We start from the raw sequence: 18,601 nt of genomic DNA on the forward strand, positions 1-18,601 counted from the left end.
TCTTGACATGAAAAACAAAGGCCATGAGCACATGTCCCACTGGAGGCATCTGGCTGGAGATGTACTAGGACGACCACAAAGCTGTATAAAACCGCCAGCAAATGTAAACTTCCATTAACAGCATGACTACTGCTTTGGAATACCAGGAGGTGGCCACCTCTCCACAGCTCACAGCACTTGCTTTACGAAAGTCTGCTCTGCTAATTCTTGCATCAAATGTATTTTTATACTTAATGCTTATTTGGTACTGTATTAATAACAACATTATTTAATACATTCTTTTACCTGAATGTACAAAATGCTTTAATCAAAACAACATGTACATATTTATCAAGTGAAGAAACAAAATACTGTAGCAAACAGAAATTTGGACACAAACCCAGTATGCCAATTATTTTTTTATTCTCTTTGTATTACCAGAGTCTAATCTGAACATTCTTTTCCTCAAAATCATGCATATTTCACTGGACAGTACAAAGTATTTGCTACAATAACATTCAAATGCATTACTTAGATGACAAGTAAGAATGCTGGAATACTGTACTTCTGAAATAAAGAAGCAGGCATACAGCTCTGATTCCAGCAAGTACACGTTGTTTTTAAAATAGCAAACTACCAAATTTTTCTTTCCATAACTGAACAATAAACACTGTACCAGGAAAAGATCATGCACAGCAACACATACTCTGTAACCTCAGAAATCACATTCACACATTACCCTTACAATATTTTACTGTAGCTCAGGTGGCTGGATCTATTTAGAGCACTGACTGTGAAATTACGTATCTATAATAAATAATGCATTCACTAAATCAATGATGAGGCATTACATTACAAATAACTGCCAATTCTAATAATACATCAAGACAACCCTTTCTATAAACCTATCAACATTCCACCTGAAGCTCACCAAGTCAACAGCAATTACTGAACACATAGAATAAAAACGTACGTACAGCCAAACAGGTATCTTAACATTTAAATTTCAACATACGTAATACCATGCTGCACACATTAATTGACTAGTTAATGTAAAGTTTGATAAGGGTGTCACAGGTTGTGATATTTAATCGTCTGGCTCTCTTACATCAAACGGTAAAAATGCATGGTCTTAACTTCACTGGTAAGGAAGGATACTTAGTTGGAATATTTAGAAGGAGTAAGTATTATATCTTAAAAAAAATGTAAAATCACAGAATAATTTTAATAATGAAAACCATGCTTCTGTAACATCTATCCCTGACCAAACCTCTGCACAGTATTTTAACAAAGAACTGAATTTCCATGTAATGACAGGTACTGCTTCATTTGGAGAGGAAGTAAAATATTTACTAGTAATACAAAAACACGGGAGGAAGGTCTGAAGCACTTTGCTTCTTGCAAAGATTATTTCTTCTTTTGAGAAAATGACTGAAAATAATCTAGATCTGTTAATTACTGAATTGAAAGTTTAAACTATATAGCTACCATAACCACACACTAACAATTCCTAGCAAGCTACAGCTCATGGGCGTACTCTTGTATCTGGCTTCTTTTCACAGGATGCTCTCTCTTTCTTCTCCAAAAACTGCCCCATCGGAGGCGGCAACAGTGTGGAGCTCCGAAGAATCTTTGGACAGCCTGGTATAACTTGATCGCTGGCTCCGCTTGTGAGCCGCACTCTTCAAGTTCTCATTCTGAACTGCAGCTGAATTGGAACTTGAGCCAGGGCGCAGGATAATTTGAGATGAATCTCTCATGCCTTCTATTTCTTCAAAATTTTGATTAGCTCTGTTGGTTGGAGCACTGTTATTATTTAGCGTAACTGTACTAGGGGTTCTATTTAAATTATAGACTTTCTGGCAAGCAGGCCAGTTCTCTTCTGGGCTGCTCGCTATCAAGCTGCTTTCAGATGGGCTTTTCTTATCTTCTGAGCAAATAGACATGCGAACCACAGCTGGATCCTGAAGGCCACTAAGGCTGTGTGGAATTCCTCGCTTTCCACTGTGACTGTCATCTTCAAGCTCAATGAGATTTGCCTTCTCAAGCTGTGAATCATCTGCTCCTTCATTATGGAGGGAGTGATTTGGAGAACTTTCATTGGATCTTACACCAGAGTCAGAAGAATCTTTTTTATCCAAAAGGGCATCTGTCAAATACTCCTTTGCTTTGATGAATGTTCTAATCGGTTCAGATCCATGTTCTGGAGATTTGGGCTGTTTATCTATTTTTCCATCTGCCTTCTTGTCTTTACCTTCCTTAAGAAGTGGAGTATTATCTGATTCTTCAGTTCCTGACTCATCTTCATCACTTGGAAGTTTCTGATATCGGAGAGTAACTCCCTTAAGCTTTATATCTGCAGCCTGGAAGATGCTTGTTCTTTCTGAAGACTTCTTTCCTGGGAGAAGCTTGGAACCAGACTGATCAGATTTTTCGTCTTCTTCAGTAATGGGATCCAAAGGAGATGCATCATTAGTAGAAACACCTGAATTACTGTAATCAACAACATCATTCCTCTTCAACAAGAAGGACTTTCTTCCATCATCTTGTTTCTGTTCACCATCTTTTCCTTTTTCTTGCTCTGCACTTGAATGCAGGGACCCCCCTGATGTGCTCTGCCCCATATAGAAAGCAGATGAGCTATGGGGGGAGGATCTGCCACTTACCGTAGTAGAATTGGCACCCCCTTCTAACTGTGACATTTGAGCAATATATTCTCTATACGCATCTCTATATTCTGCTTGCACCTTATCAGTTAGCTTTGATATTTCGATACTAGAATCTTGAGAGTTAAGACTTGAAAGACTTGGAGTTCTACGAGTCTGTGACTGCAAAAGAAAAAAAAGAAAAAAAAACAGTTAAAACTACGTACTTTGACTTTTACTATCATTTTAATTTGAAGAACTAAAAGCATCAAGCGTGCTTAAAGGCAAATTTTTTGGGAAGCAAATTGTCAATGCTATAACTAAACTGATCTTAAATGTTTTATTATAATCAGATATTTGCATTCACTTTCACCAAACTTACAATAATATATTTTTATTCTTGATCCCTCTAACAGAACTTTTCCACAAAACAAATATTTTACACAGTGCAATTGAGGCTAACGCCTCTTGAGTATATAATAATTAAATGTATATGTGGAGATAGGCTTTTCTAATATATTTGTGTATTTTACAAAATAGATATTTTAAGTTAGGATGAGCAACTTGAGTTGCCTGTGGCTGAACACACACCTTCAAGCCATGCATATGACAGCTTGTTTGTTATAGCCTCCAATAACAGATATAGTGCCCAACAGATTGGACCTGTTGCACTAACTTAAGCAGTAAGTGCTTTAAGCAAGACTTTATACTACACAGGAAAAGAGAATTTGAAAGACTGCTATTATGTATTTGGTGGAAATGCTGTAAATAAACCATGTGTCAAAAAGCCAGTTACTAATAGAAATCACTGAAAAAAAAATCAAAAAAGGCTTGGACAATTTTAATAAGCCAAGTGTAAATAGGGAAATTAATGTATTGGCCAAATCAACTGGCAAACGAATTTGACATTGAGAATAGAACTGCTTAATCACAGAGATGCACTCTTTCAGTCCATCCTGTTCTTTCTTACATTCTATTTTTGCTTCCTTCCTTCCCTCCACTTTTTCCTGCTTTTAAACATCTTTCTTATTCTTCTTTTTCAGTTTCTCTTCTTCTCAGAAGATGCATATAACCCCTTCAGTAAGCAATTCTATCTTTTGTGTAATTCCCTCTGTATTACTAATAGCTTTTTAGAAGGTCAATAATCTTTTATATGTACCAGAATAATGGGAAGCAATTAAACATGACTAACTACAAATAAAATGATGTTTAAGTGACTTCTACATTTCATGACTCCTAAGCCATTCAGTGTCCACAGCACATTGCAAGAATCTCAAAAATATGCATACTTGGTTATTTATGCATATTCACTACAGCTACAGTCCTTCAGCAAAAATATAATTATTTCTTTTAATTATGCATTTCCACCAGTTCTCCTTTTCTTTACAGACAATGAGCCATATTTTTTTAAAATCAACGTAGACTATAAAAAAACTCAGGCAACTTCTAATGTTTCCTAAAGATGGACAAACTACTTTTCCTCATTCTTTTGATTTAACTTAAGGTATCACTATGGCATTAAAAGCACTTTTTTTTTTTTTTTTTTTTTCCTGGAGGAGTAATTACTGGAACAGACAAAAAATTTTCAGATGGCAAAAACTGAAGACTTTGTTAGAAATTACAGTTATGAGTTTACACCTCTCCAAAACTTTGGTCTTTGTCAGGACTGAGAACTGAAAGAACATGAATTGTCATGGTAGACTGACTTCTTGGCCTATATCCAAGAATGGAAGAAAAACCTTACCATACAGATAAGCAAGCAAGAACTCTTGTAAAATACCTGCCAACTTAAGTTACTATGACGCGGAGGAGCTTCATCAAGACCAATCGTGTTCAGTTCTTCAAAGCTGAAGTTAAGTGTGTAGGGAGCTTGACCAGAAAGACCTGTAAGCTCGGTGTGAGGCAACTCAGCATTATGTCCAGGACGACGAGTAAGTTCACTATGAGAAATTGCAGTGGTAACGTGCTCTGTTGTTCCACGAGGATCTTCCTGAACAGCCTGATTTTCTGAATTTCTCATTTCAAGTATCTTAACAACAACAACAAAAAGACAGTTTGATGTCATTACATAACAGAAAAAGAAAAAAAATTCTCTCAAAATTTTTAAATAAGAACTGTACTGAAAATAGGAATAAGTAATTCATCTTTAAAAGCGTACTTGCATATGTGAGAAAGATCTGTTTACAGACCTACTGCATTCATTCTTTACTGAAAATCACACCGTAATACTCGAGAATTTTCTTTTATTTACAGATTATTCTTATAATTGTACAGACACTTAAAAGAATTTATATGCCACAAGCTATTTTCCATAAATCCTTGTAAAACAAAGTGCTAAATTACAAAATTAAGAGCAGAAAGCAAATACTTTAGTTTTACAGCTTTAATAAACTTGAATCTAACAATAAACATTTTCTTGTAACTCTCAGTGTTTTTAAGACTTATTTAGCAATTCAGAGACATACTGTAGTTTTCAGGAAGAAAACTGGCAGTATACTAAAAATACTTAGAGAAAACACAGTTCTGAGGGATGCATATTCCTCAATGTAAAACTATCATTTACTCTCAAATTGTGGGGAGTGAAAGGAGAAAAATTAGGTATATATGTATGCTTCAATAACAGTACTCAGTGAAGCTTCCCTGAGTCATACAGGTATATGTAAGCTGAATAGTGTCCATTAATCTTAATTTTTGCTTCGTTTCCCTAAGAAATGGAGCTCATGCAACTGCATGCAATGCATCTCTGAAAGTCTGGCTGTCTACTTCCTCTCCTAAATAAACTTTGAACTCCCTGACAAAGTTAACAGAGAGGTAGTGGCCTCAAAGAGGATTAAGTTTTGACAATTTCATGAAAACAAGCAGCTGAATTTAAAAAAGGGGGAGAAAAAGGTCACCAATCCAGCAAAGGCAAATCTTATAAAAAGAGGGAAAAACTTCAGTGCTTACAATCAACTAAGGTACAAAATCCATAGACAGTGAGTTGTCAATTAAAGTGCTCAACACAAAAAGACAAAAGTAACAATAAATGTACTCACATTTTAAGATAACTAAGAAATACAATAATAGAGGAAAGAAAAATTAAGGTTATGAAAAGAACATCTATTTAAGATGAACTGGAATACTGAAGAGAAAGTCTTACCATGCTCCTGAACAGGTGCCAGTCACCAAAATTCATATTCATTTCCCTTTTCAGTTCATCAGTGTTGCACTGAGCCAAGACACGGCCATTTATATTTGCCTGAAACAATAAAATTAAATAATGTAAATTACCAATTTAGGATTTGTTGAGTGAGAAAGCAACAGACTAAAGATGTAATTGAAGTTGGATATATTGGGTCTGCTAGAAAAATTCCCCAAGCATCAATCTTACGTTCAATCCCATGTAACAAATTCAAAAAAAATAGTGTATACTAATGATTGGTGATGGACTAAGATGCAGCACAGGAAGAACTGGAGTAATGGAAACAGAAAAGGGACAGAGAAAGGCTATAGAATGATTAAGGGCAGGAAGAGCCCATCTTTCATGAAAAACAGGAAATAAACCTATCAAAACAAGGATATGAAAGGCAATACAGTTATATTCTACAAACTGACATAAGGAAACAAGACACTAGTGGTATAAAGTTTTCATAGACAATAAACTACATTCAGCTGCCTAGATTTCTCAGTCACAACAGAAATAGACCTCAGATGCCTAAGTGGCTGAAGATGATCAGACAACTGAGCTCCAAACACCATCTAACCCCTGGCTTCAGGCATCCAAGATCATGTACTACCTCCATAAAGTTCCCTTCCTGCATAAATACAAGCTTTCATCACTTCTCCTATCAGAAGAACCCTGGGATGGAAACCTAGACCTTCAGCTTTTTCTAATTTTCTTCATAATTCAGAGATCAACACAGAAGTGCCTAAATTCTATCTAAGTCCCAGGAAAGTGAAAATCCCATATGTTAGGCATGTTTATACAGTACTTAACTTCTTCAAATGGCACCAAATCCAATGCAAAACTACTTTTATTACACATCAGTAGAGGTACTCTCCTCTACATAATGTTATCAGTGAACAGACAAAACGTAGAAGAGAAAACATCTCTCAGGAGGGCAGCTACGAAATGGGAGATTTGAGTTGCAAGCTCTGCTCAGAGTGAACAATGTTAGTGATTCTGTTCCCATATCCAAGTAGATGGTTTTAATCAAACCATTTAATCAAATCAATCAAACCAAAAAGACCAGGATGAGCCCTTCTCATTCTTCCTGTTCAGACTGGGCCACTTGTAGTGAGAATAGCAAGAATATAAGTAAGAGGAATCTCTAATTAAGTAACGGGCACATTCTTTTAGGACCCCCAAAACCACTGAAGCAATTGGAAAATTTTGCAGATATGCTCACTAAGCTGCAATCTGGCTTCTTGTCTTCCTCCCTGAGTAACACTGCTGATAGTTCCTATCAAAAACCTTTCCATCAGCGCTTGAACCAACATAGAATCATAGAATCAGTAAGGTTGGAAGGGACCTCCAGAGATCATCTAGTCTCCGTCACTCTCACAGGGAAGAAATTCCCCCTCACGCTCAGGCCGAACTTCCTGTGCTTCAATTTCTGCCCATTGCCTCTTGTACTGTCACACGGGACAACTGAAAAGAGTTTGTCCCTGTCCCCTTGACACTCTCCCCTTCAGATACTTGTACACCTTGAGAAGATCCCCCCTCAGGCTTCTCTTCCCCAGGCTGAAGAGGCCCAGCTCTCATAGCCGTTCCTCATGGGGCAGGTGCTCCAGCCCTCTGATCAACTTCACAGCCCTACGCTTGACTCTCTCCAGGAGCTCCATGTCTCTCTTGTCCTGGGGAGCCCAGAACTGGACACAGTACTTGAGATGAGGCCTCCCCAGGGCTGAGGAGAGGGGCAGGATCATCTCCCTCCACCTGCTGGCAACACTCTTCCTAATGCACCCCAGGAGACCATTGGCCGCCTTGGCCACAAGGGCACATTGCTGGCTCATGGTCAACTTGTCATCCACCAGCACTCCCAGGGCCTTCTCTGCAGAGCAGCTCTCCAGAAAGTCAGCCCCCAGCTTGTCCTGGTGCACAGAGTTATTCCTCCCGAGGTGCAGGACTCTGCACTTGCCCTTGTTGAACCTCAGGAGGTTCCTCTCTGCCCAACTCTCCAGCCTGTCCAGGTCTCTCTGAATGGCAGCACAGCCCTCAGGTGTGTCAGCCACTCCTCCCAGCTTGGTATCATCAGCCAACTTGCTGAGGAGGCACTCTGTCCCCTCATCCAGGCTGTTGATGAAGAAGTTGAACAGGATGGGACCCAGTACTGAGCCCTGGGGGACACCACTAGCCACAGGCCTCTAACTAGACTCTGCTCCACCGATGACGACCCTCTGAGCTCTGCCTTTCAGCCAGTTCTCAATCCACCTCACTGTCCACTCGTCTAACCCACACTTCCTGAGCTTCTCTAGGAGGCAGTTATGGGAGACAGTGTCAAAATCTTTGCTGAAGTCAAGGTACACAACGTCCACTGCTCTCCCCTCATCTACCAAGCCAGTCATTCCATCATAGAAGGCTATCAGACTGGTTAAGCAGGATTCTCTCTCTGTTTTCTTTAAAGCTAATAATAGGTACTGGGACAAAGCAAGCTCACCAAAAGCATTAGTGAAACCTCCATATTTTTTCCTCTTCCTACGCACAGAAGTAGAGCAGAGAATGATAAGAAAAGCAATACAGACAGAAATAATTCTGCTTTAATATGTTAGAGGAAAGAGGAAGTAACAGAAAAATGCCCACTGGCCTTTTCTGAAGCAAACGGAAGTGGATTATGACAGGAGAGAAATGGAATCTTCTTCACCACTCTCACATACAACAAAGAAAATGTGCCAATTTCTCAGAGGTCTTGCTACCTGGATATAGAATGCATTTACAGCATACCTGATCTATCCAGACATGGCAATTTTGAAATGATTTTTCATGTTTCTTTTCTCAAAATAAACCAGTCTCATCACCAGCAATTCCTTACATTTCTGAGTCTGATTCTGCTCTTGTAAGACAGCATTTTCTCTGAGAAATACAAGTTTTTAATAGAGGTGCTTCGAATTCAGCATGTATGGAAGTTAACGCTTCAATATTCAATGTCAGTTTCCAAGAAGAAAGACTTATGTTTAAGCATTAAATACATTAATGAAATTCAACAGATACCTTTCTTATAGTTGCAGAGTACTGAGGTAGCATAGTCTGGTCCAGACCATCTATTTGCTTTAGTTTCTCACATACAGTTTCCACACTCATTGTGCTCAGAGGCACGTGTGATACTCCTGCAGTCGATCCTGTGCCTGCTCCTGCTCCCTGTAAGAAGGGAAAAAACATGTGTACGAATTATGCAAATATCCAGTACACCCAGAATTTGATAATACACACTAACACAAATCAAATTGTGTTCAACTACATTTTAAAATTAACAGATAAGAAAAAGGATGGCCAGGCATTTTTAATTAATATCAGAATATCTATATATTGGGAAGCATTTACTTTAGTATTTATATGAAAAACAACACAGAAGCTTGAGTCTCGCCTATGTGAGAAAATACTCTCTTACATGTAATTTAAGAGCAACAACATAAAAATCAGAGCTAAGTAAGGGTTACTTCAAATCCATCTTCATTCAAAGTTTTCTACTAATTTTAGTTGCTAGGTTGTTTTTTAAATATCCCAGATGCAATTTTGAATTTACTGTATTAAAAATTCCTGGTTTAGCTTTAGACAAAGATGACCTGTAACACAACTCAACTACTTGGTTTCACTGGGTCATTTTACCAATGTCTCAATTTTTCAGAGGTGCTTTCAGTTATGTTTATGCAAGATCAGCTGGGGGCTGCAAACCACCATCACAGTAGAGAACTACAGTCAAGCCATGCCATTGCCCTCCAAAACACTGAGAATGTCTCATGTGTCTGCAGCTTTGGTAAGATTCAGGTAGAAATTATTCACAGTTCATATCTGAAACACAAAAGTTACCCCGATAATATTGCCAGCTTCTAAGCATTTCAAAGGAAGTGTGGAAAGAGAAAACAAATGAATTTACAAGTAAATCAGTATATTAAGACAGTGTGCTCTCCAGAAAAACATGTTCTTTGCAGATAGGAGCTTGTGCATTAAGCAGCACGAAGCGCAGAGCTCTAAACAACTAAGCTAGCTATTCCAAATTACTAACACCAAAACCAGAACTAGTTCCATCAGCTATGAAATATTTGTATCCATTTCTCCTGAAAGGGAGGGCTGTACTCTCCCTTTTCCTATAGATGAAGTTTTGGTTTCAGCATTGCAGGCCATGCATAGGAATGATGCTCATTCTGGGAGGCTGCAAAAGAACTTCTAAAGCTTCAGAGCTGCTCATCACATGAATAAATCCTGAGATGTAAAACTTCATTTTGAATATCCAGAGTTCATTTCTGCAAGTTTGACTATATTCCTCAACCACCAATGAAGATGATTTTTATAGTCCTAATACATTTGTTCCCGTTTCTATTACTTCAAAGCTGTTTAGCTTTCAGAATTAGTAAAAATTAAGAGATCCAAAGATATTTACTTATAAAAATTAAAAAAGTATTATTATGTTGAATAACATTAACTACATCTAACTTGTCTAAACCAAGATTTTAGAAGAATTTATTCAGCTATAAATTTCAAGACAGCAATCAATCTAAAAACTCATTCTCTACTACCATTTAACCTGAGAGTTATTTAAAAATAGTTAACTGAGTGTTATCAGAGATGCCCTGCTCTGGGGAGCTAGGCATTTTTCCCACCTGAGCTACTCCAAGAAGCAAAGTTTAGATGCTACTACATGTAACTGTCTCCAGATTCTCAGCCAGGTATGTTTGAAACATGCTTAATGCAGTCAAACAGAATCAACTGTTCAAAATCACTACAGGAGGTTGGGGAGATCCCAAGCCAAGTAGTTGGTGCACTTAGCTGAAGACAGATCTGGGGCTCTAATCTTTATTTTTGTACCATGTGTGTATTTATATTTGTTGTAAATCAGACACTAAAGAAACAGAAGATATATTCCATTTTCTATTTAAGAACTCTACCTAAAATACTGCATAAAATTTAAACATATTTTCACTAGAATCTGGGCACCTACTATTTCTTCTGAGGACAAGACAGTTACTTTTCAGATTCTGCAATGCCTCTCTAACTAGGTGTCTGTAATACCTAGTTGTTATATTAGAAGTCTAACGGAGGAAGTTTAGATCTTTATCAAGCTTGATTTTTAGCATAGCTAAAATCCTCATCAAATTAAGGATATATGCCAACCACCAAACTGCTAATGACAGGAAAAAATTTCATGTATTTACTGCATTTCTCTCTTAGGTAAATCTGTATTTTTCTAGTTTTTAAAATCACTTTTTAATTTTTCTTCAGATTATCAAATGCGTTTGTCTATTATTTCCCCATACACCCACTACTTGATACTAGTATGAGTTAGATATACATCAATAAATACAATAGTTAATTTAAAAAAATCTTTCTTGAAAGAAAGCTTATCAAGTAAAAGATTACATTCAAAATTAGATTATGGCACTGCTAAACTAGATGATCCCAAAGCAACATGTGGAGTTTCAATAGCCTTTGTTCCCTGAATCTATTAAATACAGTACCTATTGTTAGCTACAAATAAATGTAGAAAAGTTTTAAATACTTGTAATTTAACAGTTCTGCTTTAAATCAAAATACTTTTTATCAGTCAGACGCACGTCATTATTTCTGCATGCATTAGGAGTTAGTTTAGAAACTCTTCCTTCTGTGTATATAGAAATACATGGAAAAGTGCTAAAATATTTAGACTATTTTTGTTAAAGTGTGAACTGTTTGAAATAGATATATATTAATCCAAATCATTCTTTATAAAAAGAACTGTCTGAAGAATAAGTAATGTAATAGCTTTAGGGATATCGTCATCATGTAAGTGAATTAAAACTGTACTTAAACTGACACATTTTTCAGCCTTAGTGGTTTTGTTAAGGATGCTTAGAGAACATTAGTCTAAAAAGTATTTGCCATGCAAAAGCTAAAAGCAGCTTGTCAAAACAAACCTCAGGGCTAGTAATGAGCATTAGTTTACAGACAGCCCAGCATGAAGTGCCAGTATGAGAGCTTCTGAAATGACTCTAAAATAAATGAACAATAATTCACAGAAAGTGGCTGTACCTGTCTCTGTTTGTTTAACCCAGACTTACACAGCTTTCAGAAAGGGACAAAACAGAATGAAAAGAAAACAACAACTTAAAGTGACACATCAAAATACATTTGAAGATATAGATGACACTCATTAAGGTAAACTTCATCAACAGCGGAAATTAGTGTTAGGAAAGAAACCTGCTGTATTGTGGTATTTTCACAACGCAATTAAATTTTTAAGACAGACCTTCATAATGCATATTAAGTATACGCTATACAAATACTGTTTTCCTACGAACAGCTTACTCTTTTTTTGCACTTGTTAAAAAAGCAGAATTCTTGCTGTATTTTATTTGCATAAAAGCTTTGCGTTATATTTCTGAGGGAGAACCCTGCCTTTAAACTAACATTCTCTTGCCATTTTAGGATTGCATTATTTCACCAGTGTATCTCCAAAGGCTTCAAAGCCTTTATACTTAAGCATGCAAAAAACAGAACTGAAAAGATACTTTTAAGAGTACATAACAAGAGTAAATATTAGAAGTATAACAATGCCACAATAAAACACGTGGAAAACTCCGTATTACCAACCCTCAATCATGCTCAAACTTTAGGAAAGCACATCAAGTTTCTTAAAGGATATTCTAGTTTTGTCTATAATCCATGCAATGGGCCATTTTAGTTCTTGTTAGAAGAACACACACTATATCTTAAGGCATTATATATTAAATGTAGTATGAAAGAATGTATTTAAAACAACATAATGATATTGCAATGAGCCGTACCCTAATAAATCAGAATTAGCAATACAAACTAAAATGACCAATCAAATTTATTTCAGATAACCACTACCAATGCTAGTTTGACTTCAAACAGGTATTAGGAGATGCTATGAACATATATTGGTAACACTATAATCCAATGACAAACTTTTTAAGAGCACCACAGAAATTTGTACAACTCCTGTCAGAAACAATCATCTGTATAGCAAAGTCACCAGAAATGCCTGTTTTGCCTGCACCATGGATGTGCAAAGGCTGGTATCTTATCTCAAATCTACTTTCATTAGTGATTTAAGCTAAGGCCCTGAAATTTACAACGGATCTCCTTGCCGATGCAACTATACAGATGGTTGCATCCAGCAAAAGTGCAGAATAAGCAGGTAAAATCCAAAATTTCAAACTCCAATCTTCTTTTAATCATCAAACCAGTTACAGGCCTTAACATTCATTAACAATTTCACACAGATTTTTAGTTCACTTCACTGCTTTGCACGCATCAATCCGCTTATTAAGATATAAGTAAAAGCCATATTATATATAGTGGCAATGATCCATCAAAGAAGAGCTACCTAAATAGCTAGATAAAATTATTCTATCTATCACCTAAATAGCTGGATGAAATTACTGCACGCATCATCTGTGGATAACTGTAGTGCCTTAATATTAATACTGTTCCTTTTCACAGAAATTTGAAGAAAGTCTGCAAAATAAGTGTTTTTAAAAATAGATGAAACCCTGATGGGGCATCCTAATAGGCAGGCAGAATACCCAGTACTGACTGACAACATCTTTATGAACTATCCAAGAGATTTTCAAAGAACCAGGGATGAGACTAAAGACATTTGGGAAACATTTCCATCTTTCCTCACATAAAATACACAAGAATGCTAAAATCACAAAGAATAGTAATTTAATTTTACAGTATGGCTCAACTAATGAAAAGTCAATGATCTTAAATGCTGTACTACACAGTTATTTTTAGTCTTTAATTACTACTTTAGTTACTATGTATCTAATAAAATCTTTCAATATTATTTTAACAAAAAGACTAATGATTTAATTCTTGCATTTTCTTACACACAAGCAGCATATCATATAATTTATATGCTTCGTTTTACACTGTTTGAAATAGCAGACTATGTGTGTTTAAGATACATACTCAGGGCAACAAGCCCTGAGTTCCAGCCAGGTCTGCCCTGGAACAGACCTCCTTTGCCCTGAGACTCCTATACTCACTCTCCACTTTCCAGTCCCATCTCTCCATCCTCACACATGCACACACTTCCTTCAACTGCCACACTAGCACTTTACGAAAGTCATGTTTTCTCCTTGCACTGACAAGCTCCAAAGAGCTAGGAACAAGACGGGATGCTTAAATAAGGAATCAAACACAGGGAAGGCATCAGCATCTCCAAGAATAGGCTAAAGGAAAAGCTTACTCCAAAGCTGCTCCTTCACCCAAGGGTAGCTAATTACCCAGGAAAGAGAACTTTAGGGTAAATTCACCACTGTGGCACTGCAAACACAAGGCTGCTCAGAGGTTATGTGTGGTGAAATGCAACAGTTTTGGAGTTTGCATGGATTGTTGGTTCTTCATTGCACAACAACGGAAAGACTTTTTTTTTTTTTTTTTTGCAATAATTTACTAGAAGAAAAAGTAACTGAGGTCAAACTACAATTGTTGTCAACAACTACTGGCAGCAAACTATTAAGAAAATGATTAAAACTATATTAACCTTTTGCTTTGGTAGTAAATAGTAAGTAATGTTTTTCCATTGATTTCCATGGTTACAGTAAAGATATTCGTAAAGATGACATCTTTGTATGAATATTTGTATGACAAAATAAACACAAGTCATGAAAAAGAAAGATGTTAGCATTCTGACTTAAGAATAAGCTTATGATCTACAGTTTTTTATTATTTTCATGGAAAGTTCTTTATTAACTGCAACAGCTTTATGGCACCATGGTAGGGACCAGGTAAGACAGCTGACTAAAGCAGGAAAAAGATACAGGTCAGCTACTTCATTCTAAAAATCTAAGTAATGAATGACCAACTGTCATTCTTTACTCAATCTAGCTACCACAATACTCTTTACTGAAAACTCTCCACAGCTACTGAGAAAGGAAAGCAGAAAACTACAGGGGAAAAATATAATATACCATATAAGTGAAATATTAGCTCTTAAATTCATTCACAAACTACATTAGTCTTCAACTACTCTAACTATTTGCTCACCAAAGCCATTGATGCAGTGTTAGTGAACTGCAGTTATGATTAATGCAGACTCATTACTGCTGAAAAAGCAATGAGATGCCAAAATTTCCACACCACATGACTACTCATTTACCATTGAGGGGTCTGTGGGTGAAGAAAGACCCTCATCAGCATCCTCCTTGATAACATCCTAACAACAACAAAATATTATGGTTTGGGTAAAATGATTACGGGCTCAACAAAAATATGAAGTAAACAATGAATGAGAATGATCTCATTATAATACATAATCCAACAAAAACAAGTGATTAAAAAAGATTTTAAAACCTTTTAATAGCTTTGTTCAATGAATCAATATTCTAGAATTAAATTGAATGACAAATTTTCTTAGCTTTCCTTAGTTCTTAATTCCATTTGAACAGCAATCTATGTCAATAAAATAAATACTGTTAAAAGGAATTTTATTATTCTATAGGAACCCAGGAAAGTGTGTTCATTTTTACTTTTTAACAGGTAAATAAAGTTGAATTATATGTACTTACAAGAAAAAGCTACAATTGATGTACACTTCACATAAAATGTATTTTGTTTTACTTGAACATTAAAAATATTTAACTGTTTACTTAGGCCTTCCAATTTCTAATATTCTTTGCAAAATCAAAGGATGCAATTTTATTTTCTCCAGATATGTTAGAGAATTTGCTTTATTGTAAAATTTGCACATACAAGTAGCTTTCTTTTTCTCATGCTACTGCGCTGTATCAATTTATTTACTATACCATAGTTGATACTGCCATTAAATTAAAATAACTTCCTGCCAATCTTGCATGTCAAACTCCTTTAAACTTGATACCTGAATGTCTTAATTAATATTCCTCCATAAATAATTTTAAGGTTAAAAACAAAATACATTTTACATTAAATGTTTACTTAAACTATTTAGAAAATAGAGCTTCAACTTATCTAATACTGAATCATCATTAATAAGCTTCATTTTGCATTACTAACTATACTTATTGTCTAGGTTAGTATGTGAATTACCCTTCAAAATACTTACTAGGCCATTGTTCTGATCTCTGGACAAACTCGTTTTTAGTGGTGGACGTGAGATGAGATGAGAACTGCCAGGGTAATACCTTGGCATGTAAAGATATGGGGCAAAGAATGGCTATGGAAAAAAAATGTAACAAAAAAGGGACAAACAATTACACAAATCAAAATGTAATAACAAAATAAAACATTTCAACAAAACACACCCTCTAGTTGAGTTTATAATAAAGTGAAAATTGCAATTACTGGTAGTTTTCTTTATTTTTTCCATTAAATAGAATTCAGTCAGAAGCTCTGAAGTGAGAACTTCAAAATCCCTCAGCAACTGACCCCTTCTACTGCCCCCCAAATCAAAGGGTGTTCTGGTAATGGCTTTCCAGAAGAACACAGTTAAAATGTTTTTGATAGTTACACTACAACATCTGGTCTGAATACAGGAAAAGGATTTACACTTCTGTTAACTCCACTATCTCAGAGCTGCTAAACTCAAAACTACATGTTCAGTATAACTTATAAAAGCTTCATAATACCCAAGGCAAAAGTACAAAAAATGTGTGGCACATAATGGCATTACCAGAACTTCCAGTAACCATTCTGGAGGCTTTTTTGCTTCTACAAATATTAGAAATAACATTACAGTAGACCATAATTGACCTTTGCTTTGTTGTAAATATGCCAACATATGTTGTTCAATACAAGTATCATTTTAAACAACAATGTTAATTATTGTCAAACATTTTTCAAAAAATATTTTTTTCTCCAAAAATATCAGTTAACTCTAATTATACTTGATGCAATCAAGTTCCTTTTTATTCCTTTTTATAATTGAATTTCATGAAAACAATTGCTGTTCAGGTTTCCAAAAAGACTTAAGAGCACATGAGTGTTAAGAGTCCAAGTGATAACTTAGGTCATTGACTGTGCTTAATAAAGTCACTTTTGAAGACATATGGTCTTCAAAATTACTAACATACTTTCATTTGAATAAAGCCAGTTTCTTTCCATGTGCCACAGCAAATTGTGTGCATCTTTCCTGAAATTCACAAAATAATATCAGCTTTACCTGCACTCTTTTTGTATGTCCAGAATGCTATTCATTGACAACAAAACACACGTATTCTGTTTTAATCTATCTGTGAAATTTTGAAGTCTATAAAATTAATACTTATTTTACTCCAATCTTTAATACTTTTATAAGAATACAGAGTTAGGTCTTAAAATAAAGATTTTCATTTCCATTCTTATCTATTCTATTTTGGGTCAAATGTAATGCAGTAGCAATTACAGAGTTTTTAGTCTTCGGGAAAAGTAGAATTAAGGAATTCATTGCTTTTAACACATTATGCAGTTCTTCAAAAAGATATATACATTTCTTAAAATAAGGGCTGTATTGCAGATTTCTGGTGTTTTTTATATACAACATTTTTAAAATTAGATTATCTAGCTTTTTTAAAAAAACAGAGAATACTATTTGGCCTGTGTTTCTGCACATGACAAGATTCTGAGTGGTTTACTGCACCGAATTCAGAATACAGTAAATCATTTTAAGACTTGACGGCAAACATCAATCTATAATGGATGAGGAAAGACAGTAAACACCATTCTATGAGGAATGAGTATAATTTCTTGAAACGGAGTACTTTGTGTGTGTGTTTTTAGTCTTACTGATAAATAAAAAAAAACAAAAATAAAACCAAAAGAAGCAAAATCAAAAAAACACAAACCTCATTTGCATTCAGAAGCAGCTGTAAGTGACCTGAGAAGTAAAAGTCCAATTATGCACCAATTACTTGGATGGTAAATGCTGCAACTTTGAGTAATTTGTGGAAAAGCCCAAATGGTCCTAGCACTCTCTCCAGCAGTTCACATGATCTTCCAGCACATGCAGTTACTTGATGTGTTTTGTAACCATCAGTCTAAATGTAGAATTCCACATCACAGATGTTTGGCTATAGTTTCACATGAACTTTAAACTAACAAAAATTGTTGCTGGAAAAGTGAAATCACATGCCTATTCCCACTGTTTATTCTTATCACGTTTTATCAGTGTTTTGTCCAACAGACCAGGAAAATGATCCATTTAAAATCACTTTTTATTTTTCCTGGTAAGGGTAGTCTTATTGTAGATTACGTGCCCAACCTGATTTATTATGGGGCCATGTAACGCCTTGGGCTGCCACAAGCCAGTACTACTGTTTTCTCAGCTGTGGTGGGGGCATACGCAGATTGCGAATCTCAGGCCTAAACCCCCTTTCATTTTCTGCAACTTTCTCTGGCCTGGGTTATTTCAGTAGGATCCTGAGGATCATGTAATGGTGATCTTATTACAGCAGCAGCAAATTACCTATACTAAACCCTGTTTTTTAAAAAATAGGTAAGAAACCAAATGCCTAACCTTTGCCTTACATTTACTGGTTAGCATAGGAGGATTCCAAAAATTCACCAAATTAAATTTATTTCATTGTGATAAGGCACAGATTGTATGTTATTTTCTGGAAAGGAACCTTCTTTTTTTTTGAAAAAGTTTATGTTATTTTTTTAAATAATGAAATGCCTCAGTTTTCCACTAACAACTCCCCTAGCCACAGTAAACCATGTGGAAAACCCACAAGCATGAGATGCTTGCTTAATGATCACACTGCGTTGAAGTACCTAGTTCTCTTCGCTCAAAGACTATCTGCTGAAACTCACAGCAAGCACCTGTTTACTGGTTGCTAGTCATCAACCTACAAAGCAGTGAAAAAAATTTGCCCAA

General features: G+C 35.8%; 1 protein-coding gene across 6 annotated transcripts in view; it reads right to left on the reverse strand.

Moving 5' to 3' along the window:
• Window positions 1-383: 383 nt before the first annotated feature.
• Window positions 384-18,601, reverse strand: part of KIDINS220 (kinase D interacting substrate 220) — an 89,082-nt gene continuing 70,864 nt past the window's right edge. For 3 of the 6 annotated variants that reach the window (XM_062573007.1, XM_062573005.1, XM_062573008.1), the window contains 6 exons: window positions 15,854-15,964; window positions 14,930-14,986; window positions 8,815-8,961; window positions 5,764-5,862; window positions 4,405-4,653; window positions 384-2,807 (listed from right to left, as the gene is read on the reverse strand). In XM_062573007.1, the coding sequence (XP_062428991.1) occupies window positions 1,536-2,807; window positions 4,405-4,653; window positions 5,764-5,862; window positions 8,815-8,961; window positions 14,930-14,986; window positions 15,854-15,964 (1,935 nt within the window). In that variant the 3' untranslated portion in view covers window positions 384-1,535. Of the gene's footprint in view, window positions 2,808-4,404; window positions 4,654-5,763; window positions 5,863-8,814; window positions 8,962-9,590; window positions 9,613-11,826; window positions 11,860-14,929; window positions 14,987-15,853; window positions 15,965-18,601 lie in introns of those variants that run through there. The other 3 variants (XM_062573011.1, XM_062573006.1, XM_062573009.1) reach the window with 3 other exon arrangements.

This window comes from Rhea pennata, chromosome 3 (genome assembly GCF_028389875.1).
Source record: "Rhea pennata isolate bPtePen1 chromosome 3, bPtePen1.pri, whole genome shotgun sequence".
In the NCBI taxonomy this organism is placed as follows: domain Eukaryota; kingdom Metazoa; phylum Chordata; class Aves; order Rheiformes; family Rheidae; genus Rhea; species Rhea pennata.